The 22869-nt window shown below is 35.0% G+C and overlaps 2 protein-coding genes across 2 annotated transcripts; one reads left to right on the forward strand and one right to left on the reverse strand.

Moving 5' to 3' along the window:
- Positions 1-211: 211 nt before the first annotated feature.
- Positions 212-7466, reverse strand: LOC110710464 (GTP-binding protein ERG-like). The gene is made up of 8 exons (XM_021888769.1): positions 6455-7466; positions 5761-5850; positions 3667-3812; positions 2628-2786; positions 2471-2537; positions 1860-1967; positions 1546-1685; positions 212-545 (listed from the first exon to the last, which is right to left on the reverse strand). Exons 1-8 carry the CDS (start codon positions 6989-6991, stop codon positions 461-463), a joined length of 1332 nt encoding a protein of 443 aa, XP_021744461.1. The 5' UTR covers positions 6992-7466; the 3' UTR covers positions 212-460.
- Positions 7467-10460: 2994 nt separating this feature from the next.
- LOC110710225 lies at positions 10461-11102 on the forward strand. The gene has a single exon (XM_021888497.1). It carries the CDS (start codon positions 10461-10463, stop codon positions 11100-11102), a length of 642 nt encoding a protein of 213 aa, XP_021744189.1.
- Positions 11103-22869: the final 11767 nt, after the last annotated feature.

Below are 22869 nucleotides of genomic sequence, written 5' to 3' on the forward strand. Positions count from 1 at the left end.
TCCTTGCAGTACAAAAATTCGAGTAACTGAAAGAGCATGGGATGGCAACTATTATAAGAGCATTCTCATTAACGACTAACAGGATGCCATTTTCAGCTTAAAAAAACTTAATACCTACTCTACTATGATTTTGATAGGATATCTCTGAGATTTGAAGCTATGGGAAGTTTAAGTTTGTGAAGACTTGCTACATAAATCACTCAAAATCACATTTGTTCAAATACAAACCGATATATAGAAATTCATCAAAACTTTGTGTATAAAAAGTTGTAGAAAATGAACAAGGGTATTCCAAGCTGTAGTTCTGAGATACATTTATCTCCTAGTTGTTTCCAAGTCAAACAATAAAGAAAATATAAACCTATAACTGATGTATTGACTTGAAAAAATGGAATACATAACAATTCGGGAATGCTTGATATATATACAACAAAAAGTATAAGAGCTTCCAGAATCCATGCTATTTTAATCTAACCTGCAGGATGAGATGGACATTTCTCTTAAAAATCGACCTTAGCTGCTCATTTGCTTCCATACCAATCCTCCTAATGACAAATCACATGAACAATACACATGTATTCAGTGCATACACATGGATGATCACAGGAAAAATAACTTAGGTCAAGCAGCCCAAGCTAATTTGCTTAGTAGAGTAAATTTGACTTGCATACAAAGCAATTGTTTAAAAACTAGCTAGGACGAAACACTATCAGGTCAAAACTTTGAAACTGAAATCAGAACTGGGTACAAACAGTTCCTAAAACTGAAACCTGATCTGAAGCCACTGGGAGTAGTGATTCAGTAGAAGTTAACAAAAATAAAATTCCAAAATACAAAAGTGAGTCATGATACAAACCAACAATCCTACAGTAAACAAGGTTCAAAAGGCCGAAATATTTTGATTAGGGAAAGAATCAATAAGAGGGGATATATTATTTTCAGGGCTTTAAATTAGCAGAAGTTCATCACTAAGGTTTTACATCAACTTATCCTCAAAATCATTAATGAGGACTGAACTCTGTGGCAACTACAAAATTACTTCTTTGCAGACAACTATTTCAAACAGATAATAATTTTGTCAACCCGCACAAGAATACCTCTTTGGAAAATAACATTCAACCAACCCCATGGAGGAACAACTCTCCCACTATCAATTTATCATACAGGAATTTGCCAAAATATATCAAAATAGAAACTGTTACGGCAGGTAATTTTCACTTATCAGGATATTGGGTGACTTTCAGGAAAGTAATACTTATTTTGAATACTCAGTTACATGCAAATGAAAAAGAAGTAATTGAAAAGAGAGAGAGAGAAAGAGAGACAAAAGAATGTCAAAAGAAAGAATGGCAACAAAGGCTGCGGTCAGCTCCATTCAATCAACTTGACAAGCATGGGGCATACCCAATTACCTATGCTGATTACTACTTCCAGTCTTTCACTTAGGTTAACTAAGTCCCCTATTCCCGTATCAAAAAAATTGATATACCCTTGTCTTTGGATCAAAGTAACATAGGAAACAGAAACTAAATTTAGAGGACATACCCAATCTTTGAGCCATTTTTCCCCACAAGTATCTTGCGTTGACTTTCTTTTTGAGTTAAAAAATGTTGCTCAATCCTTAACGATCCATCTCTCAAATCCTTCCAATCTACCAATCGGTGATCTATTTCATACGGGATTTCCTGCCAAAAAATATAAATAAATAAAAATTAGTTGATAAGTTCTAAAAATCTCTGATATACAGCACTGGTCAAATGTGCTTAGCAATGCCAAATTTCCAACTCAAAAATGCAACACAAGAAAAATAATGCAAGGGAGAATCCGATAAAAGATGTAGAGGAAGTAAAATGCACTACCTGATGCACATGATCTAACAACCTCTCACGGACTACTTCCAGGGATATGTTTTTCATAACTTCTTCACTCATTGTGAATGGATCTTCATCCCAAGGTCTTTCAGTTGCCTACATTGTCAAAAAACAACAATAAGGCATTTTTATTTTGCAAATAAGACACTGCCACTCCAAATTGTAGATATATCCATCTAGAATACTGTTGGAAGGTAGGGAAACCTACTCAAAAGACAACTAAATGTCAAAATAAAGAATACTAAGCAGTACAAGCATCAAAAGAAAAAGACAAAGTCACAGTCATGAGATGTAGATACGATGCATGCCAAAATAGAATCAACCAGAATCAGGGGAAAAAATCTTTAATGCTTAGGCAACAAAGAGCCTAGTTCAAGGAACTTCAAGAATGAAACTAGTACTAGTGTACCCATATTGACCCAAGCATTCAACTAACCAGAACTTATGTCACTAAACCCCCTAAGATTTGATATATAAGTTCTTAGAAATGAAAAGGTAACAGGGATGTGTGCAAGAAAATTCCTATTCAAGTTTCGTTGTAACCAAGTATGAAAGTGTAGCATTAACACAAATTTTATTATGGGAAGTACAAGAGGTACCTGCTCCATCAGATATGCAGAAAGATCTTTTACGCCAGAACCCTTCAGCCCAGATATCATGAAAACCCTAGTAGAACATAGCAAATCAGAAAACCAGCTTTTCTGCTGCAGAGCTAAAACCCAATATATATGCAAAGCAATTAAAAAGGTAATCTACCTTTCATATCCTTGCAAATCCTTAAATTGTTCAGAGACCTTCAGCAAATCCTTCTTCTTTTCAATCAAATCAACTTTATTCATACAGAGAATACGCTTCTGTTTTAAATTAGGTTCAGACCCCATGCGCTCTATTAGTCTTATGACCCTTGAATCAGGCCTGAGAATCAAGGACAGATTTGAAGGTTCAATTAAGGATAAGTTATGACTTACTTTGTGAGCTCAGATAATACAAATGGAATTATGAACAGGCATGCATGAAGAATCATACATATGGAACACCATGAAGAACACAAATATAGTTATCATCACACATCATTGCAATAAATGACACATATTGGACAAGTTTAATCGATTAAAATTTGCAGCTGTGATCAAATATCAAGAGACAAATATAAGCTGCAAAACATTAGATACCAGAAAAACCTCAACAAATCTCTACCTCAGAAGCAATATTATATGAAGTATAAAGTTTTATGAGTTTACTGCACCATATTTATCATACTCGGATTATTACCAAAAGCAAACATATGCAAGAAAAGAGCTACTGGAATCCACCATCTCAGTAGGTTCGGAAAACCTTACTGATAGAATATAATTTACTTTGAACATTCTAGCAAGACTAAGATCATTAAGGACTGACATTTAGGCACATAAGATATTATTGAGATTTACATATTCCCAAGAGCAAAGGAAGCAATATACAAGTAAAGCTAAAAGATTTTTGCAGAATCCAATCCTGAAATAGAATTATTCCCTGGTGATTTACTTTCTCAGTTCAAGATTTATTTCAAAAACAAGTGAGAAAAAACCCATAACTAGTCACAGAAGTTGCATATGCATAGACTAAATCAGTGTATCAATTGCTAAAACCCTATGCCCAAACTCAATGAAAGTTCAGAAATTAAACATTACGATTAATCCAACTTGGAGTAGCTCAGCAAAATTGGCAGAGAGCAACATGCATATCATAACAAAAAAATTTAGATGGCAGTCAGTAGAATGGGAAAATTCTCTATAAACTATAATAAAAAACTAACCTGGTGAGATGTCTATGAACATCAAAGATGATTATGAGCACATCATATAGATTAACTGAATTCCAGGCAGATTCAATACGAGCTTTAATATCCCTAGCTGGATATCCACTCTTTTTAAGCATCAGTCCTGGGGTATCAAAGAAACACTGTACAGGAAATTAGCATATAATACTGACACATGCCTATAAAAATCTGGCTTGATGCCCCTTCAAAAATATATTAGAAGAAATAACAATGCAACATTATATGTATAGATACAATAAAACCAAGATCTTAAGAGACAGGAAAGAGTAATCAATAGAGCCCTCAATCATAAGAGTTAAAGAAAATTCCATTAAAGACAATCCCTAGTCCCCTCTTCATAAAAGAGCAAGAACTGCATGCTCAAGATACAAAATCATTTTCACAAATACTAATTTCAATTGACGCACAAGGAAGTTACAAAGCTTCCCCTTTATTCTATTAAGCAAGATAAGCTAAATTTATGAAAGGGAATAAGCCACCTCCTTATTTTAATCATGGGAAATTCTACATGGAGGTCTTTAAGATTAGGAAATTCTATTTGGTGGAAAGTTTTTTTGGCTATAGTTTCTAGTGACCCTCTACATTTGATCAACTCTAGGTAGTGGGCAAATTCTCATTAAATTGGTTAACCCTTTGGTTTATGGTTAATTTCTTAACCTAAATGAATTACATTACTAATTTACCCCTTCGCCAACACCACACCACCACCTAGCCACCACAACCGTTGACCCCATAACCGTCCAGCCACTAAGCCACCACCAGCATTGACCCCACAACCGTCCAGCCACTAAGCAACCATCACCTAGAAAACTCGGCTAGCTCCACAACTCGAATCAACCCCTTCACCCGAAACCAACCCCACCACCCAAAACCCACCCGCCCTGCCACGAAACCAACCCCACCACCCAAATTCACCCATTTCACCCGAAACAAACCCCCACCACCTCGAAAACCCGGCCACCTCCACCACTTGAATCCACCACTTCACCAGATACCAAGCCCACCACCCAAAAACCCACCCCAACCACCTAAATCATCCCACCCCCTTCCCCCATTACAACCCACACCATTTCTCCCCTCCATTGAACCGTACTATGAGCTTTTTTCCCCTCCATTGATGCTTTCTTTAGCAGCGATTGAGGGAGGAAAGTGGAGGGTTACAATTTGAGGGCAGGGGTTGTTTGCCATGTGTTGGTGTTGGCTTGGCTTTGGTGGGCAACGACTTGTGACAGTCGTGCTTTGCTGGTGTGCGTGAATGAAGGAAGGCGAAGCAGCGAATGAAGGGGGATGTTGGAGCTTCTACGATAGAGGGAGGAAGGGGGATGGTTGGCTGGGTGCGGGGCGGGCTCGCAGGGAATAATGGAGGGGGGAGGGGCTAGTTTTGGGTGTGGGTGGACGGTAGTGGTGTGGGTTAGTCATTTATTTGGGGGTAGGTTAGTAATTTAGGGGATTAGGGTTAAAGATAAGCCCAAAATCAGAAAGGGTTAGCTATTTAATGACTTTAGGACACTAAATTATACCATATTAGGGGGTAACTAAAAACTATGGCCAACAAAAGTTTCCACCAAATGGAATTTTTCAATCTAGAAGGCCACTAAATAGAATTTTCAATCTAGAAGGCCACCATGTAGAATTTCCCTTCAATCATCCATTTTTTTCACCATAATTGATTCCACCTATATTGCTTAATGCAACATGTTTTGCAATCAGTAACCAACAAAAAATTAAAAGGTCGATTCTCTTTTAAAAGGGCTACAAGTCCACAATATTAAAGCACAGTATGGTATGAGCTCCTCCTGGTGAGCGGAGGGCTGTGTGGCCCTGTGCCTGAGCCACCTTCTTTACTAGGCAAGGTATGAGTCTGGCATAATGACATGCGTAAGGTTCATTGGCAAGTTAACTAGCACATCATACGTGTGCACTACTGTGCTCATACTGTGAGTTTACATGAATCTCGTTCTCAAAGATAATCTAGAATTACAATTATGTGAGGTTATTAGATCTTATAGAGATAGGGCAAAGCAACATCAACAATTATACATATTTGAACAATTAGAGAACAAAACATACAATCTGGGTATCTCCTTTGGTCATCACCCCTAAAACTTCATGGGTAGTTGTATTTGTCTTACGTGAAACAGCAGCAACTTGAGTCCCAACCTGCAATACATGTAAAGCAACAGCCATTTGCATTAAAACCAACAGAGAATTAAGCCAGGATAAACACATTTTTAACAAAAAATCATATGTAACTCCAATGACATTCAGACCTTCCTTTCATAAGAATACATTTACATCCCAACATTTGAATAGAATTATTGTTTCATGAACAACTACCACAGACAGAAAGTTGCTTCCATTCTCTCTTATCTATAATATTCTTAAACCTTTACCTTCTTGAGCTCTCATACAGTCAATACCATCCGTTCTCTAAGGTTTTCAAACTGAAAAGCACGGACCATTTACAATTAATGCAACTATATTGACACATTAAGACATTAACATTTTTTCTTAAACTCCATCATCCCATTGCATTGAGCACCTAATAACAATAGTAAACAATGACTCAACAATGCAATTCTATATATTAGAGGCACCCTAGTTACAATCTAGAAAGACATTCAAAGCACCAAAAACCTCATTGCTATGTAAAATCTTGATATCTTAGCATAATAATTGATACATTTACAGAAATCACACTATCATAGCAATAAAATCAACTTTAAAAAACCTCAATAACAAACATAATTAGAAAAAGACTAACCATGTAATTAGTCAGTGCTGATTTACCAGCATTAGGAGCCCCAATAATTCCAACTGACAAGGACTTCTGATCCTCCACCTTCACCTCCAAGCCCTCTTCCTCCTCATCATCCTCATCGGGCACATCAAGTGCCGCCTCGAGTAGCGCTCGAGCTAGCACCCGCTTCCTCTCCTCCTCCTCCTCCACCACCTCCTCGCCTTTCCCCACCTTCTCCTTCTTCTTCTTAATCTTCAATTTCCCCTTTGTGGGTTCTTCTTCCCCAAACACCTTACTCTTGACCCTGGCCCTAAAGCTCTCATCCCAAGTGGGTTCCACCTTTATGGGGTTCAACTTTTGGGTGTTTTCTGATGGCAGAGTGAAGTGGGAACTGTCAAAAGTTGAAGCTTCATTGTCAGTTTCATTTTCAGAGGTTGTTGGTTGATCTAATTGGGATTGAGCAGAGAAAAATTGGCACAAAAATGAGGGATTGAACTGGGTTTTGTTGGGGGGTTTGGAAGATAAAGATGACAAATTTCTTAAAACTCTCAAAGATTTCATCTGGGGTTTGATTGAAAAGCAGAATTAAACAACCTGCATAAATGGGTTTGGCAGAAAGACTGGTTATTTCAATTGATTAAGAATATTGATGAAGCTTCAAATGGGTGTTACAGAAATATAATGGAGAAAAATTATGGCAATCTGAGAAATTGAAGAATGGAGTCTAGTGTTTTGGGGTTTCTGTAGGGTTTTAGCCTTTAAGGGGATTGATTCGCCTACAAACGACGTCATTTATTTATTTATTTATTTTTTTTAGAATATATGATAAATATCCTACTCCCTCCGTTTCTTATTTCTTGTAATAGAGGGTTGCACATTTCCCAAGTCAAAACTTTTAAGGGGGGTTAAAGCACCTTTTAAGTGCATGTGATTAAGTACTAAAAAGGAGGGAATTTTGTTGGGTCTACCTATATTTTAAATTTTTTCAACAAATCTGATTTTGAGAGGGTGGACATTTTCCTTCCAAATTTTCACCAAAATTTGAAAATCAACTTCCCTTCATTTTTTTTCCCCTTTTAACATTCCCTTCTAAAGGAGAGTATAAAAAATTCAAAAGACAACAATTATTTACCAAGTTTTTACACAACTTTCTCTACCTTTAATAATGTTTGGGGGTAAAATACCCCTAACAAGCGGACCACTGTCAACGCGACATGTGTCCCGCTAGCTTGCTGACACGTGTCACCAAACCCTAGAAAGGGATTGATCATCTTCTCTATAAATAGAGGAGTCATCCTCATTTATAAGAAGACAAGATATAAAAAACACAATACACAATATAGAGAACATACATTGAATACACATTCAATACTCTAAAAAACCAAGCAATCTTCATTGCCAAACCCTCCTGACCTAGGAGGGGTTATTAACTAAGCAATCCTCATTGCAGAACCCTCCTGACTCAGGAGGGGTTATTACTTTCCGCACTATACTCCTCAAACACGTTCTAACTTGATCGTCGGAGGCGGAACTCCCACCCTTGGGAATCTCCGTTGTTTTGCAGGTACAGATAGTTGGAGGTCAGTCTCGGTGTTGTAACTCTCCCGCAGGACACATCAAAAAACCCCAAAACATGCATATCATTTTCAACATCAAAATTTAGCACTAGTTAATTTCTAAAACTACCTTCAATACCTACAAACTAACTTCCTACTTATAATTAGTGCTAAATTAGGGGCAGCATCATCATCTTCACACATACAAAAGGATGGTTCAGTTCGAGTTGTCCAAAAAATTGCATCCTCCACTTCATCACCATCTTCAGACCTAGGCAAACAAGTTATCATCTGTCAATGGATATTGATGTTGAAGAAGAATTTTTTGGGATTGAACAATTACTAGGGAAGATGCAGAAGGGGGATGGACTGATTCTACAGATACAAGCACTGATTCAAATGAGCAATATGATGCAGAATGGGCATACTCACAAACTGTAAATAACCAGCAAGGTAGCAGTCAAGGAGAGAAAAATGAGAGACCTTGCCATGCTACAGAAAAGAGAAATTGTTGATGCTATTCTGTTACAGATGCAAGGGGTGAAATTCTAAGGGGTTTTTTTTATCCAAACAAGCAAGGAAATTCAACATTCACAGAAGTACAATGTCCAGATTACATGCAGAGATTAAGAAACAACTAGCCCAGGGGAATGTCATTAATGTCAGGTCAATAAAAACTTTGCAGAACAGGGCCAAACCCCAAAGAATATTCTGATGAGTGGTTACAATCTGTCCCTTTATACAAGAGGACAACAGAGAGAAGCTACACTGGAGCACTGAATGTATCACATTCAACAATTCACAGATTAAGGAAGAAGGGCAGATTGAGGACTCACACAAATTCAAACCATCCAGCTTTGACATCCATCCACAAAATTGCCAAATTGAAGTGGGTATTAAGTCACATCAATCCAGTTCCAGCTCATGGGGACCCAAAATTTGCAGATATGCAACAAACCATACATATTGATGAAAAATGGTTCTACTTGAACCCAAAAACAAGAAATTATACCTCCTACCCAAAGAAGAAGATCCATACAGGTGCCAACAATCAAAGAGATACAAAGTAAAGGTAATGTTTATGGGTAAGATTGGGAAACCCTTGTATGTTGAAGCTTAAAAGTTTTGATGATGATGAATAAAAGCAAACTTCAACTAATGTGATTTTTCTAAGTGTTGTAACTAGAACAGGTGAAGTTGACTTGGGAAGTGGAAGAGTAATCTGTCTATAAAGACACAAGGAGAATCCAAGAAAAGTTAAAGAAAGTAGAAGAAGAGTTCCTCAGTGGAACTAACTGAGTTCCCCAATAGGAACATGAAGAGAAGTTTTCTAACAAGAGCTTGACAGCAAGTTGAGAAGATTGACTTGGTCTGCGTTGAAGATAGCAAGTTCCATAAGAACTTGGCCTGCAAAGTTCCAGCAAGGAGCTGGAGAGTGAAGGACAGTAGGAACTCAATCTTGGTCTGCGTGAAGCCCAAGTAAACGTACAACGATTAATGAGATAATCTAACTAGAGAATATAAGTCTTTTTGTTAAGTTTATTTATCTAAGGATTATTGTAAATATGTTAGGTTAGTTTATGCATGGAATTTATTAGAGGCGTGACAAAGCTTGACAAGCTTAAAAATGGAAAGTTTATAAAAGATAAGTTTTCAATTTCCTAAAAAGATTTTATAGAATCTGGTTTTACATGATATTATTCTTTTCGTAAATTATATCTTTGATAAGTTTTCTAAAAAGATTTTCTTTACAAAAGATTTTTACAAAATGTGTTTTATGAAATTGATAGTATTATAATTTGTCTTTTTGAAAATCCTACTTTACATACGAGTACTTCTTGTATATAAAGTAGAATTCATAATTTACACAACTTGTGAGTTTATGCGTGAAGAATCTGAAGAGAGCGTTTAAATGTAAGTTCGCCAAGTCTAAACTTTGTCATATTAGTTTCGAATTCCATGTGTAGCTTTCCTATCACATATTAGAGTCAATAGTTTGTATTGTTTTGGTTTGGGTGTGTGTTTAGCTTATTGCATATAGACTGTAAGCTTCTAGATTGAAGCTGAGTGAGTAGACATTCAGGGAGTGTCAATTAGAATCTAAGTCTGGGATTTAGATTGGGTAGGATAAGGTCCTATCGTGTAGCAAGTTCAGTCAGGAATTTGTGAGAAAGGTCTGATTATAATAGGTTATAACTAGAAGAGTTTGCCCTATTATAGTGAAGTGTTTTGGTGTTTGAAATCCCTTGGAGGGTCGAGGTTTTACTTCTAGTTGGGCCCTGGAAGATTTCCTCATAAAATCTTGTGTGCTTTGCAAAGTTCCTTTATATTCTGTTTTAATTCCGCAAAAGTAGTCAATAGGAACTCACATACAATTCATCCCCCTCTTGTAGGGTTCGTCTCAACTAACAGCAAGGAATGAGACTCTATTGCATGATGGGAAGTATGGAATATTTCCATTTGTCACAAAACAAATGGCAAAGAAGAAAACCAAGAACAGAGATGCTGGTACATGGGAAACAAAGGCTGTGCAGAATGTGAACAAAGATGCAGTCAAAAACATGTTGATGGAACACATCATTCCAGCAATACAGGAACAATGGCCAGCCAGTTTACCAAAGAACATCAAAATACAATGGGATAATGCAAGGCCTCATCAGATTCCTAAAGGTCAGGAATTCATTGATGCATGTCATGCAAATGGTTTCAACATTGAAATGGTGTACCAGCCAGCACAGTCACCTGACTTAAATGTGTTAAACCTAGGGTTATTTGAAGTCATCCAATCACTCCAATACCAATCCTTTTCTAACAACTTGGATGACTTAAACAAGGAAGTCACTAATGCGTACAATGCTTTTGAGACAAAGGTGAACAAGTACATATGGCTTACACTTCAGTTAATTATGATTCAAATCCTCACAAAGCAAGGGGGAAATAACTTCCAACCTCCACATATGAAGAAGAAAAAGCTGGACAGATTAGGTATTCTACCAAAGCATATACATGTTTCCAGAGAACTTGTACACCAAGTTGTTACTTATCTGGACACTATGTTTATTCCAACAACAGATGCTACAGGGGAAGATGCATACATGGAAGTGGATGCTAATTGAACAGAGGGTGAAGGGGACAAACAAGTGAACACAGTGACTGCCACACATAACCTCAGAATTATTTTGAAGACCATGGTAACACCAAATTATGCTCATTAGTCACTAGTTATTTTTGAAGTTGTTATGTTTTTAATGCTTTGGTTATGTGTACTTTGATCATGCATAGTAGATATTTATAAAGCAGTCATGTAAAAGGGGAAGGGGGTCATGCTTTTGAAAACAATGTTGCTAACTTTATGTAGTAAAGCTTTTGGAAACTCTAGCAAGTTATGGTAGTAAGACCAAGTTCAGAATACTATCAGGAAGGGTATGCTTATATCAAAACCATTGCATTATGATGTTACCTCTACACCAAGTTTAAATGAACTAAGATGGGGCAAATCAACCATAAGCAATTCCAATTCAAATGAATCCCTTCATCATTTGGTAAAAAAACAGAAACAAGGGGCATGAAATAGGGGGACTCAGACACCAACCAAATAAATGCCCTTTCCACCTTCCAGCATGGTTGTTCACTCAATCAGCATATCATTGAGAACATTGTAGGGACTCAATTCATCCTTAAGGTGAAACATTCAATCCATAACAACATCAAAAAAAAAAAAATTGATCATCATTCATCAATATCACATTCCCCTGGCCAATTCTTAACCATATCAATGCATCATATAACAACCAGTACTTAGTTCTAGGTATTTCACCTCATTACTCAGACAAAAGGACTCATATTCCACATAATTATCCAACAAATCACACATGACAACATGTATTTTCATTTGGAAATGACTCATTTTCATCATAATTGCATACTGACTAACACGATCAAGTAAAGACTAACCAGCAGAGAATCAAGGACTCAAACCACAGTTCAAATGCAAAAAATTAACAATAATTAAATAGACTAGAATAAAATTAGGGTAAGAAGAGTTATACGCTGTAGGGTCACTTGTCAGCAAACCATTCGGGATGACATTCCCTCATAAATGCTGATAGCCTTCGTCAAAATTCTCCAGATCAACAGGGAAGCTGGATCTTACCCTTTTCATCCTCGAAAGGGAGCCCTTATTCTGCTGCTTGGAATTCAGGGACTTGGCTTCCTCAAGCATCGCCTTTGAGGCAGAAGCAGATGCCTCAACAGTTGCAGGGAACTCAGCTGGGCCATCAACTTTAGACCCAGCCTGAACAACCGTCCCAGATGCCTCCCCGGCAGCCTCACCTTCCAGATCTATCACATCAACGCCCTTTTTAGGTTCTTGTCTACAAGATCTGACTTCGCCACACTTTCATCATATGATGAAATATACTTAGTAAGCTTCGCACCGCGAATGTGCCTGTGACGGAGAGGCCTTGTCCTAGCGCGACGAACAGGTTTCATTTTGCAGTTTCCCATTTACAGATGTACCTTGTGGCTCTAGGAGGTAGATTGTCTTTCAGTTCTTCTAGTGGGAGATTCTCAAAGCAAAAAAGGGAAGCGTCTTTAAGGTTAGTGGAACTCATTTTGGTGAAGATTGTACAACAGATCTGGGACTAAGAAAGGCGTAATGCTGAAAGAGGTGAGGTTGCGGAGAAGGAGAGCAGTGAAGCAGACTTAGGGTTCCGAAGGAACCAGAAAGAGGATGAAGCAAATTTATATGCAATTGAGAGAGAAGAGTGGCCATGGAGTTAATGCAGGTTGGTGGAGAGATGGCAATGAATGCAGCAGTTGGGAAGATGAACAAGTTTTGTTCTTTAATCTGATGAATGAATTAATATGGATGAGTTAGGGTTTGATGAATTTTGGTGGGAAGGATTAAAAGATGATAAGATATTAGGAGAGTAATTACTTTTTAGGTTAGTATAAATCCACCCATTAATCAGAGTATAATAAGGTAAATATGGTAAATTACACTTAAAAAACTTACTATAAAAGGAAAAAAAAACCTTGTTGCAAGAAATGTGAAGTAACCATAAATGGCAAATGTTGCAAGAAATAAGAAACGAAGGGAGTAGATATTATTTTGTAGAGAAGGACATAATTTTGTGATTTTGTAAATAGAATATTCCTAACGTGATTAGGTCTCATTGTTGTAACACTATATATATGAATCAATGGTAAACATTCCAATTCAAGGAGTTTGAGATTATCTAACATGGTATCAGAGCTAAGTTTTTTATCCAACCTAGTTTTTTTTTTGGGGTTTTCTTAAAGTAGTAACATAGATTCCTAACAATATTTTACTCTATTTAATCCACTTGTTTACAAAAGTAAAAACTCTATTACCTCTTTTTTTTCTTTTCTTTTTTTTTTTTTTTTTTTTATTACAACAAAGAGTATTATTTGTGAGATTTAAAAATTTTCTTTTGTTGCAACTTAAAAAACAAACCTGTATATTAGTCAAATTATTACACTTTTTTTAGATCAAAGAGTAAAGGGGAGCATTTTATTAATGGCTACTGATACACTTTATACAACGGATCTATACAATTTTGTTTTTGAAAGTGCAACAATTTGACTGTTTAGATTTTTTAAGTAAGTAATGTGAAAGAAATAAATATTGTGATAAAAAAAATTAAAAAAAAAAACCATTTAAAAAAAAAAAGATTGTTTTCAATTTTAATACTTCCTCCGTTCTAGTAATATTGCAACAACTGGACTTTTGCACTATTCATCACGCTTGTTTGACTACATATTTAATTTATACGTAAAGTAAAATATAGTCATGTAGGGTCTTGTTAGATTTGTCTCATAAAATACTTTCACAGTATCAACTTTTTATAATTTTTACTCTTATATAATTATAGATATTTAACATATAAAATGTGCTTTAGGATGCGTAATTTCATCCTTGTTGCAATATTTGTAGAAAAGAGTATGTATTGTTTTAGTTAAAAAGCGAAAAGAATTTAAAGACCATTAGTTTTGTGCCGGGAGGTGCCCCGTGATGTACGGTGTACCCCTATGAATACTACAAGAGGGAGGGTGAATTGTAGTTTGACTATTTAGCTATTTTTTTGCGAAATTTAAAAACGAAAGCTTAAAGAACTCAAAATGTGAAGAGAAATTTTTGTATGGAAAACTTCTTGGCCCTATACAAGAGGAAAAATCTCGACCCCAAGAGATTTTAGACAAAGACTCTTTACTACAATACAACAACAACCTATTACTAGCTAAAGACTCTTTCTCCATAGTTTCGAGTAGCAAGTCCTTCATCTTGCAACTCTTCTTTTCTCTTTTCTCTCCTCTTCTCACTCAGCTTCACTCAAAACTAATACTACAAAACTAATACTACCTCCGCTTCGCATAACTCGCAACATTTGTTAAAAATGGCTGCTTCACATTACTCGCAACAGAAATTTTTTCTTTCCTTTTTAAGTAAGTTTTTGGGTGCAAAATGAACATTATATCCTTAAATTTTTATTTTTATTTTTTTTTAAAAAAAACACCTTATTTACACTACAAATCCGATTTCATTATCCTTGACACAAGATTAATTAAATTAACCCTTCCCACTAAATTTAATTCCAACCTTTTAAATTCACCAATTCCCCAACCACCTTCATTGAATGCATCTGCATTTAATTCATCTGATGAAGATGGTTGAGCTCTTTGAATTCTAGAGAACTCTCCAGAAAACCCCCCAACCCTAGTTCTTCATTTTCCCAACTTTCTCTCTCTCCTACGGCGATCTATCTCTCTCTCTTCGTTTTCTGGGTTTTCTCCATTCTCTCTCTTTATTTTCTTTGCTCGATTTACCTTGTTCTTCAGCATGAGTGCTCCAAATGATGAGAGCCCAGACCTTTTTTGCTATGAGTCCCTTGGATCTGGTAGGAAAAATTCCAAGGCTCGTTCTTCTCCCCAAAAGTACAAACCTCGGCGAGGATCCGGCATTATGAAACCAATTCGTCGCGCTTCGTTGATTGCTAGGAAGAGGATTCGAGGGGTCAAACTAGTGGAGTATATCTCTAGCGATGAGGAAGAGAAGCCATTGGAGGTGGTTTCTAGACCTAAGGAAGTTGTTCACCCAACTCCTGCCTTTGATCTGGTTCAAAAACCTGGCTTGGGGGAGAGTTCTTCTATTGTTGTGGTTGTTGAAGGTGTTGGAGGGGTGGCTGATGCAGGATCTGAAACTAGGGACTGTGGCCCAGTAGATCTGGTTGACGGTGAAGTGCTGCAAGCCTTTAAGTCCCCTAACTTGCAACCTGGGAGTAGTGTTGGCCCTTCTACTAGTGCAATGACATGGAGTCTGAGTTGGACCAAGGTGGAAGCTTAGGTGGAGAACCTGTTGGAGTTTTGCTAATTTAAAAAAGAACTGATTCCTAGGGTAATTAATTATCTTACTAGATTAATGTAAAAAAGAACTGATTCCTAGTTTATCTAAAACACTAAACTGATTCAAATTCTGTTTACGTTACATATCTAAAAAAAAAAAAACATTATTCTATTCTCATAATTTGTATATTTGCATCAATCAAAAGAAGAAAAAAAAAATTATACCATCGTATCTTACTTTTAAATTGTCAATCGCTATTGTTTGAGATTAATGTGGATGAACCGGTGATTATCACAGGTATGTACTATATACATGTCAATGCATCAAGATTTTATTATTTTATATAGACAACGCATCAGTTTATATATATATGGGTATCTTTTTATTATAATTGTATTTAACAGTATTCCTCCTCTAAACCCCTTGGATGATGTTTCTATCTTATATGCACTTATTATTATTATTATTATTATTAATATTTTTTTTTTTTGAAAGCATAAATACCGTTATATATATAATTTTGTTATTGTTGATTTAGGAGTACCATTCGTAGAGTATGACATTGGTTATGTCAAAATATTTAGGATATTTTAAGTTATTTTAAGATAATAACAAAAATATTATGTATTTAGAATATATAATTTGTATGATATTATTTTGATTTATTTTAGTATGCACATAATCATTAGTTAGGCGTTTGTTTAGGAATATTAGCTGGAAGATTTGGCAGTATATATTTTTTTTTATAACTAATATTCACTAATAAATAAATTAAAAGTATCTTACCTTGCTTAATGAGTTCTGGTAAACAGTTATATGGGCCTTTTTTTTTTTCTTTTTTATTTATTGTATAGGACATGATTTATTAAAACTAATATTTACTAGGAAAATATAATAAGAATAATCTAACCTTTGCCCCGTTCTCCCAAAATAATTCAACCTTTCAGTTAACCCTGAATAATTCTAAGTTTACTATTTACTAGATGGAAGCCCATGCGATGCACGGTTTTTTCATCTAAGATTTTTAATTATTTGATTTGTTGTATTTAATAGTTTCAGACAAAATTACAAAAGTTTAATATTTATTTATTTTTTTACTATAATTTATAATGAATTTATTAAATATAAATAAATTGTAAATATGATATTTGTTCCGTTACATAAAATCTTTAATGTGAAATGATAAATTTTTGATATTTTAAATCCTAAATCATTATTCATTGTTTTACCATATCTTTTATTTCGATAGAATCACCAACCTCGTCCACAACCAACCTACTACATCAACGGATAAATTGAACCGTGAAATGTTAGCCAAACTAAAATTGATATCAATTAAATCTTTACATTTATATAAAATAAATCAATATATTACCAATAAATGAAAAATTGTTGCCATATAAAATCAAATCTATGCATTGGAATTTTTTCACCATCTCCAAAAATAACCAAAGCCATCCATATATTAAGAATACAACATCTAATCGTATGCCATTACATAAACAAATAATCGTTAAGTATCCTAAATAAATACAATGTAACTAATAATTACAAATATAAATTTAAACATAAGATTTTAAAAATTACCCGGACATTGATGACCTAAAACTAACACAAAATTACTAACACAAAATTCGCTTGATGGGGTTTTGTATTAATATGAAATTTTATTTGTGTCGTATGATGTGTTAGATCTGCATGTAAAAAAACATTTAGTAAATAAAACATAAACATATAATCGTTGAGTATCCCAAATTAATACAATGTAAATAATAATTAGAAATACTAATTTAACCATAGGATTTTAAAAATTAAGCTAAAAATTACTCGGCCATTGATGACCAAAAATTAACCCAAAATTCGCTTGATGGGGTTTTTTATTGATACAAAATTTTGTTTGTGTCGTATGTTGTGTCAATTTATAATGGTAAGTATCACAAATTTTAATTTAATTATAATTAACGAACAATTTGTATTTCTTATCATAAATACTACCAAAATTTATCTTATAATGATAGGTATCAAACTTTATTATAGGCGTTTATCATTTAAATATTTTTTAGTATATTTTTTTTGGATTTCTTATACTCGTAGTGTAATACCCCGTATTTTTGAAAGGTATTTTCTAAATTAAAGAGTATTTAGTCTCGTATTTTCGACGTATTTTCTAACTTAAGAGTATCTCAGTTTTGGAGCCAAAATGATATTTGAATTTTGGCGCCTAAACCATTTATTTTAATTAAATGGATAAACTAAAAATTTTATAAATAGTATTTTGATTAAATAAATAATAAAACAAAACTATATTAATTTATAAAATTAGAGGCATTTTCGAATTTAAAAATCTGATTTTTGTAAATATATTTTCGGATTTTTTCCAATAAAACCCAATTTTACTTAATATCTTGCTAAACTAATTATTTTCATGAAATGAAATTAATTTCCTAAAACTAAATAAATATCATTTTCGAATTAAAAATCTGATTTTACTCTAAGTAAAAGTATTTTCATAAAATAAAATCAATTCCTAAACTAATGAAACATATTTTCGGATTTTATACATTAAAAATCTGATTTTTATTAATTATGCTAAATTAATTATTTTTATGAAATAAAATGGTTTCCAAAATTTATCAAATAATATTTTAAATTTTATATAATAAAAATCTGATTTTTATACCTTAGTATAGTCCAAATTTCGGCCACCCTAATAATCTAGCAAGAAAAATTGATTTTATTCTTCCAAATACCTATAAACTTATTAAATCTTTAATTTTTGACAAATAAATTATTTTATAAAATCCCTAAACTAACATAATAGGTCCGAAAATATTGAGTAATATTTTGCTCAATATTTTCGGCCATTCATGGTTTTTCTACAAAGATTTTTAAATTATTTTATTAAAAATAAAATCCTTTAAATTCCTTTAATTCTATTCTTAAACCTAAAATTATTTGATTCTATGTCATACTTGCACTCCAAGCTTAAAACCTACCAAATAGAATTTCATGATCAAATAAATATTATAGCCTTCCATATATTTAAAAACCTTAATTTCTATTTCTCAAAAACTTCCATAATTTATAAACCCTAAAATGCCATAAACCCATCCCCTAAACACCTATAAATACCCCTTTCATACACCCCAAAAATCACACCAAAAACCTCAAGAATTCTCTTCTTCTTTCCCCTTGTTCTCACGGTTTTCTCCTCTCCTCCCCCTCAAAAACCTCCGGCGACCACCTGCTGCCGGCAACCACCAGCAGCCGCCACTCCAGCCGGCCACAGCCACTCTTGCTCCTCCCTTGCATTGGTTCCTCCACCATCCTTCAATCCCTCCTTTCTCTTAATCTTATTTATATTACTAATCATTTTCCTAAATATTATTTCTTACACAAATTAATTTTATAAAAATAGAAAAATTCTTTAAATTATAAACAAAAAATTATTTTATATAATGATAATTAATTCATGCACATATAGGGTCGTTTAATTAAGTTGTTGTGTTTATTTGATAGCCTTATATTAATTAAGGTTATAATTATGTGTAGGGTGTTCGTGATTTAGAGAAGTAGTTGTGAATCGCTCAAGGTTGATCAAGGTACGTTATGTGGTTTGATACCTTCGAAAGTTGATTATGAAACTACATTTTATGATCGTATGAAATTATAATTTATTCCGTATGAAATTATATTTGTGTACATTCCGTATAATTTATGTTCCGTATGAAACTATGATTTATTATGAAACTATAAATTATTATGTTCCGTATCAAATCATATTTTATTACATTCCGTATGAAATCATGTTTTATGTTCCGTATGAATTTATGATATTATGTTCCGTATTAAATTATGAAATTATGTCGGATTGAATTAAATAATTTGGATTTAAATTAAAAAGGGCCTTAAATTGTGATTGGAAATTATTGGAAATGATTTGCAAGTTTGTTGTGGATTTTTAAAGAAGAGTTTTTAAATAAATCAATCGATATGTTGAATCCCACTTAGGGAATGGATTAGAGAAGACTATGGACTTTGCATGACCTAGTCTTTCCTCAAGTTTGGCCATTGATTATAAAGTAAACCACTTGGGGGGTGTGCACACTTAGTGAGGAATTGGTTTGGAATGAATCGATTGAGTTTTAATTTGTATTAAAAGAATTGGATTAGAAAAGTTCTATTTGAATACGGCATTGGTATTTCTTTTATTAATTAAACGAAAATGATTTAAATTACGTTTTACTTATCTTACACATGACTTACTTAGCATATTTTGCTAATACGTGCTTTTGTTTTGGCTTTGCCCTGTTTATCATTTATGGTAAACAGGTGAATATTTCAGGTGGAAATTGATTGATGCTTACGGGAGTCCACGGGAATTTCACCTAGCTAGGAAAAGCTTGAGTCATTTTTGTGTCACGAATTATGAACGAATTTTTACTATGGTTATTTAATAAAGAATAAAGTTTTCCGCTGCAAAAGTATTTTGTTTAAGCCTTGCGTTATACGCGGCGATAATACGCCCAAGTCTATCTCTACGGTATTTATACGTATTTTTCTACGATCTACGTAGAGGGAGATTTGGGGGTGTTACAAAGTGGTGTCAGTTTGTCGGGTCTTAAAACAAGATTATAAGTTGAAATAAATAAATTGGATGGGTAGACTTAAGTTGGGAACATAGGATAGAGTTTCGCACTTTTTTTCAAAAAAAAAAAAAAAAAAAAAAAAAAAAGAAAAACCCTATTTTCTTCTTTGGAAAGATGATTGAGAAAAGGATGCTCGGGTTCTCATAACGAGGCCTATAATGGGTACGCCTCTCTGTCTAGGCAAGGCTCTCCCCGACGCTGTGGGTAACTTACCTGGGAGACGCGGGCTCGACCATCCTATATCATGAGTCAAGTACATTATTAATTTCAAAAGAAAATGAATTGAAATTTTTTTTAAGTTTCAAAGACTAAGTGTGCATGTAAGTTAAGTGTAATATGAATTTTTGAAGAAGTCCATGGACATGATCTTTGGATATATATGTGGCCCATATATGTTAAACTTATATGTTTGTGAACATTGGTATGTTTATATGAATACTTATTGAATTATTGTTTTCTAAACAGATGTTGGATGATATTAGGAAGAAGTACTTTAACATTCACTACTTGAAAACTGATGCAATCAGTGTTAGCGACTTTGTGACTGGAATAACAGTTTTAGCTCTACACTACTATGAGAAGTATAACTTGAAGTCTTCACCCAACCCCCTTGGCTAGTTCTTTTGGCATTAGCCCACTTACCCAAGCTTAAGAAGTACTACCCTCTATTTGAGAAGTATGGGGATGTGATTAAGGAGGATGGGCTTTGGAATGAGAGACATCACCATGAAGGGAAATGGCTAGCCACCTTGACACATTTTAAGAATGACCTATATTATTTGGAGCGTAACTATGAACCTAAGAGGAAGTCCGTCAAGCCACCTAAACTTACCCCTCACCACACATTAAGAGAGGTTGACCAACTCCGCTATCTAAATGCTCAACTTCCTTTCTCTTACCCAAAAGGGAGACTTTGACTCTTCTGATGATGAATCCATTCCACCACTTGGACGGCGTAAGAACTACCCTCATCCTTCCCACTTTTCCCAGTACAATGTACCCATACCACGTGAACATCCAAAACCTCAAACAAAAGCCCGAATTCTAAAAAGGCCTAGAGTTCATGACTTCTCATCATCTTCTAGCTCCAACTCTTCACCTCCTCCACAACCCAACAACCCAAACCCTCGAGGAAACCCAAATCCAAAGTCAGGCCAAACCCCAAACTACAGTGACTATGTACCAACCTACTTGAAGGAGCCCAATGGTAACAAGAAGGCTAACAATGAAGATCAAGAGTTTGATCCAGTAGAAGAGGAGGGATCAAATAAATGATTTATGTTATGATTGTTGCAATAAATTATATGCATAATAAAGTGTACTCGAATATTAATTAATAATAATAAAGTATTTTCTTGATTTCTTCTATGTTTATGTATATGAATAAATTTTAATTTTTTCTTTCTTCTTTCTCTCAAATGTGAACATCAGGAAAATATGTCTTTAAAGTTAAAGAATAAGAAAGCTGGTTCCAATATGGGCAAGGTCCTTAAGAAACTAACCGATCTTGCTGAAAACATTACCTAAGTAGCAAACCAAGGGAAGGGTTCAGGAAAGGGGGATACTTTTGGTGAAGTATTCAAGGGAGTAGCTGCAGCCAAACCACCCTTTTTCTTAGGAAAAGAGGACCCAGCTAGCCTTGAAAACTGGATCCGAGAATTTGATAAGTTGTTTGATGCAATCAACTGTCCAGACAATATGAAGGTTAATAATGTTGTATACTACTTAAAAGAAGAAGCTGACTTATGGTGGACCCAAAAGAAAGAAGAATTGATGGTAGACCCTAATTTTGGCTGGGAGGATTTCAAGGTAGCTTTGAGGAAAAAGTTCTATCCTGACCATTTGAGGAAACAGAAATGTTTGGAGTTCACTAACTTAAGGATGGGAACTATGACTGTGAGTGAGTACTATTCTAAGTTCATAGAGTTGATGAGGTTTGCACCGGAAGTAGTACCAACAGAGGCTATCAAAGCTCAAAGGTTCGAGCAGGGGTTAACTTGGAATCTGCAAGGAAAACTGGGTGGGGCAACCTTTGAGAGTCTAGATGAGGTGTATGGCCGAGCCGCCCATTTGTATGGAATCAAGGGAAGAGAGCTAGGGAGCATGTCAGGGGAGAAAAGAAAGTCCAATGATCAACCCCAAGGGAGCGATAAGAGGCCCAAGAACCATGTGAGTTTTGGGAATGGGAACCATGGAGATAAGAGGGACTTTAAGGGGAATTTTCGGAGAAATTCAAACCATGGTGGTGAGAATAGAGAGAACAAGGAGAGAAATAAGAGAAGTTACTTCTGTAAGAGATGTGAGAAGGATCACCCGGGGAAGGACTGTGAAAGCAATAAAGTGACATGCCGATACTGCCAAAAATTGGGACACCGAGAGTACGAGTGTTTCAAGAAGGAAGCAGATTTGAAGAATGGAAAGGTTCAGGATGGACGGAATCTCCCAAAACCCCCACAAACTAGCGGACCTGCCCTGAACACTGGAATCAGCAATGGTGGAAACACTTCTAAGGGACGGATTTTCGTAATGAATAGCCGTGAAGCTAAGACTTCCAATAATGTGGTAATTGGCACTTTTCTTATACGTTCTTTATCTGTGAAAGTTTTATTTGATTCGGGTGCATCGCACTCTTTTATTTCTAAGACAGTAATAGAAAGTCTCCAGTTAGAAAGTCCAGAGTCAATCTCCTTGGATATAGCTATTCCAACGGGGGAAGTTAGGGAGTGTTCTAGACTTTTTAGGAGTATACCCCTAACTATTTCTGAAGTAGAGTTTCCATCGGACCTAATTGAGTTCGATCTCAAAGACCTCGATGTGATTGTGGGAATGGACTGGTTGGAAAAGTACAAAGCTCAGATAGATTGTTCA

Source organism: Chenopodium quinoa, unplaced genomic scaffold, assembly GCF_001683475.1.
Source record: "Chenopodium quinoa cultivar QQ74 unplaced genomic scaffold, ASM168347v1, whole genome shotgun sequence".
NCBI classification, from domain to species: Eukaryota; Viridiplantae; Streptophyta; class Magnoliopsida; order Caryophyllales; family Amaranthaceae; genus Chenopodium; species Chenopodium quinoa.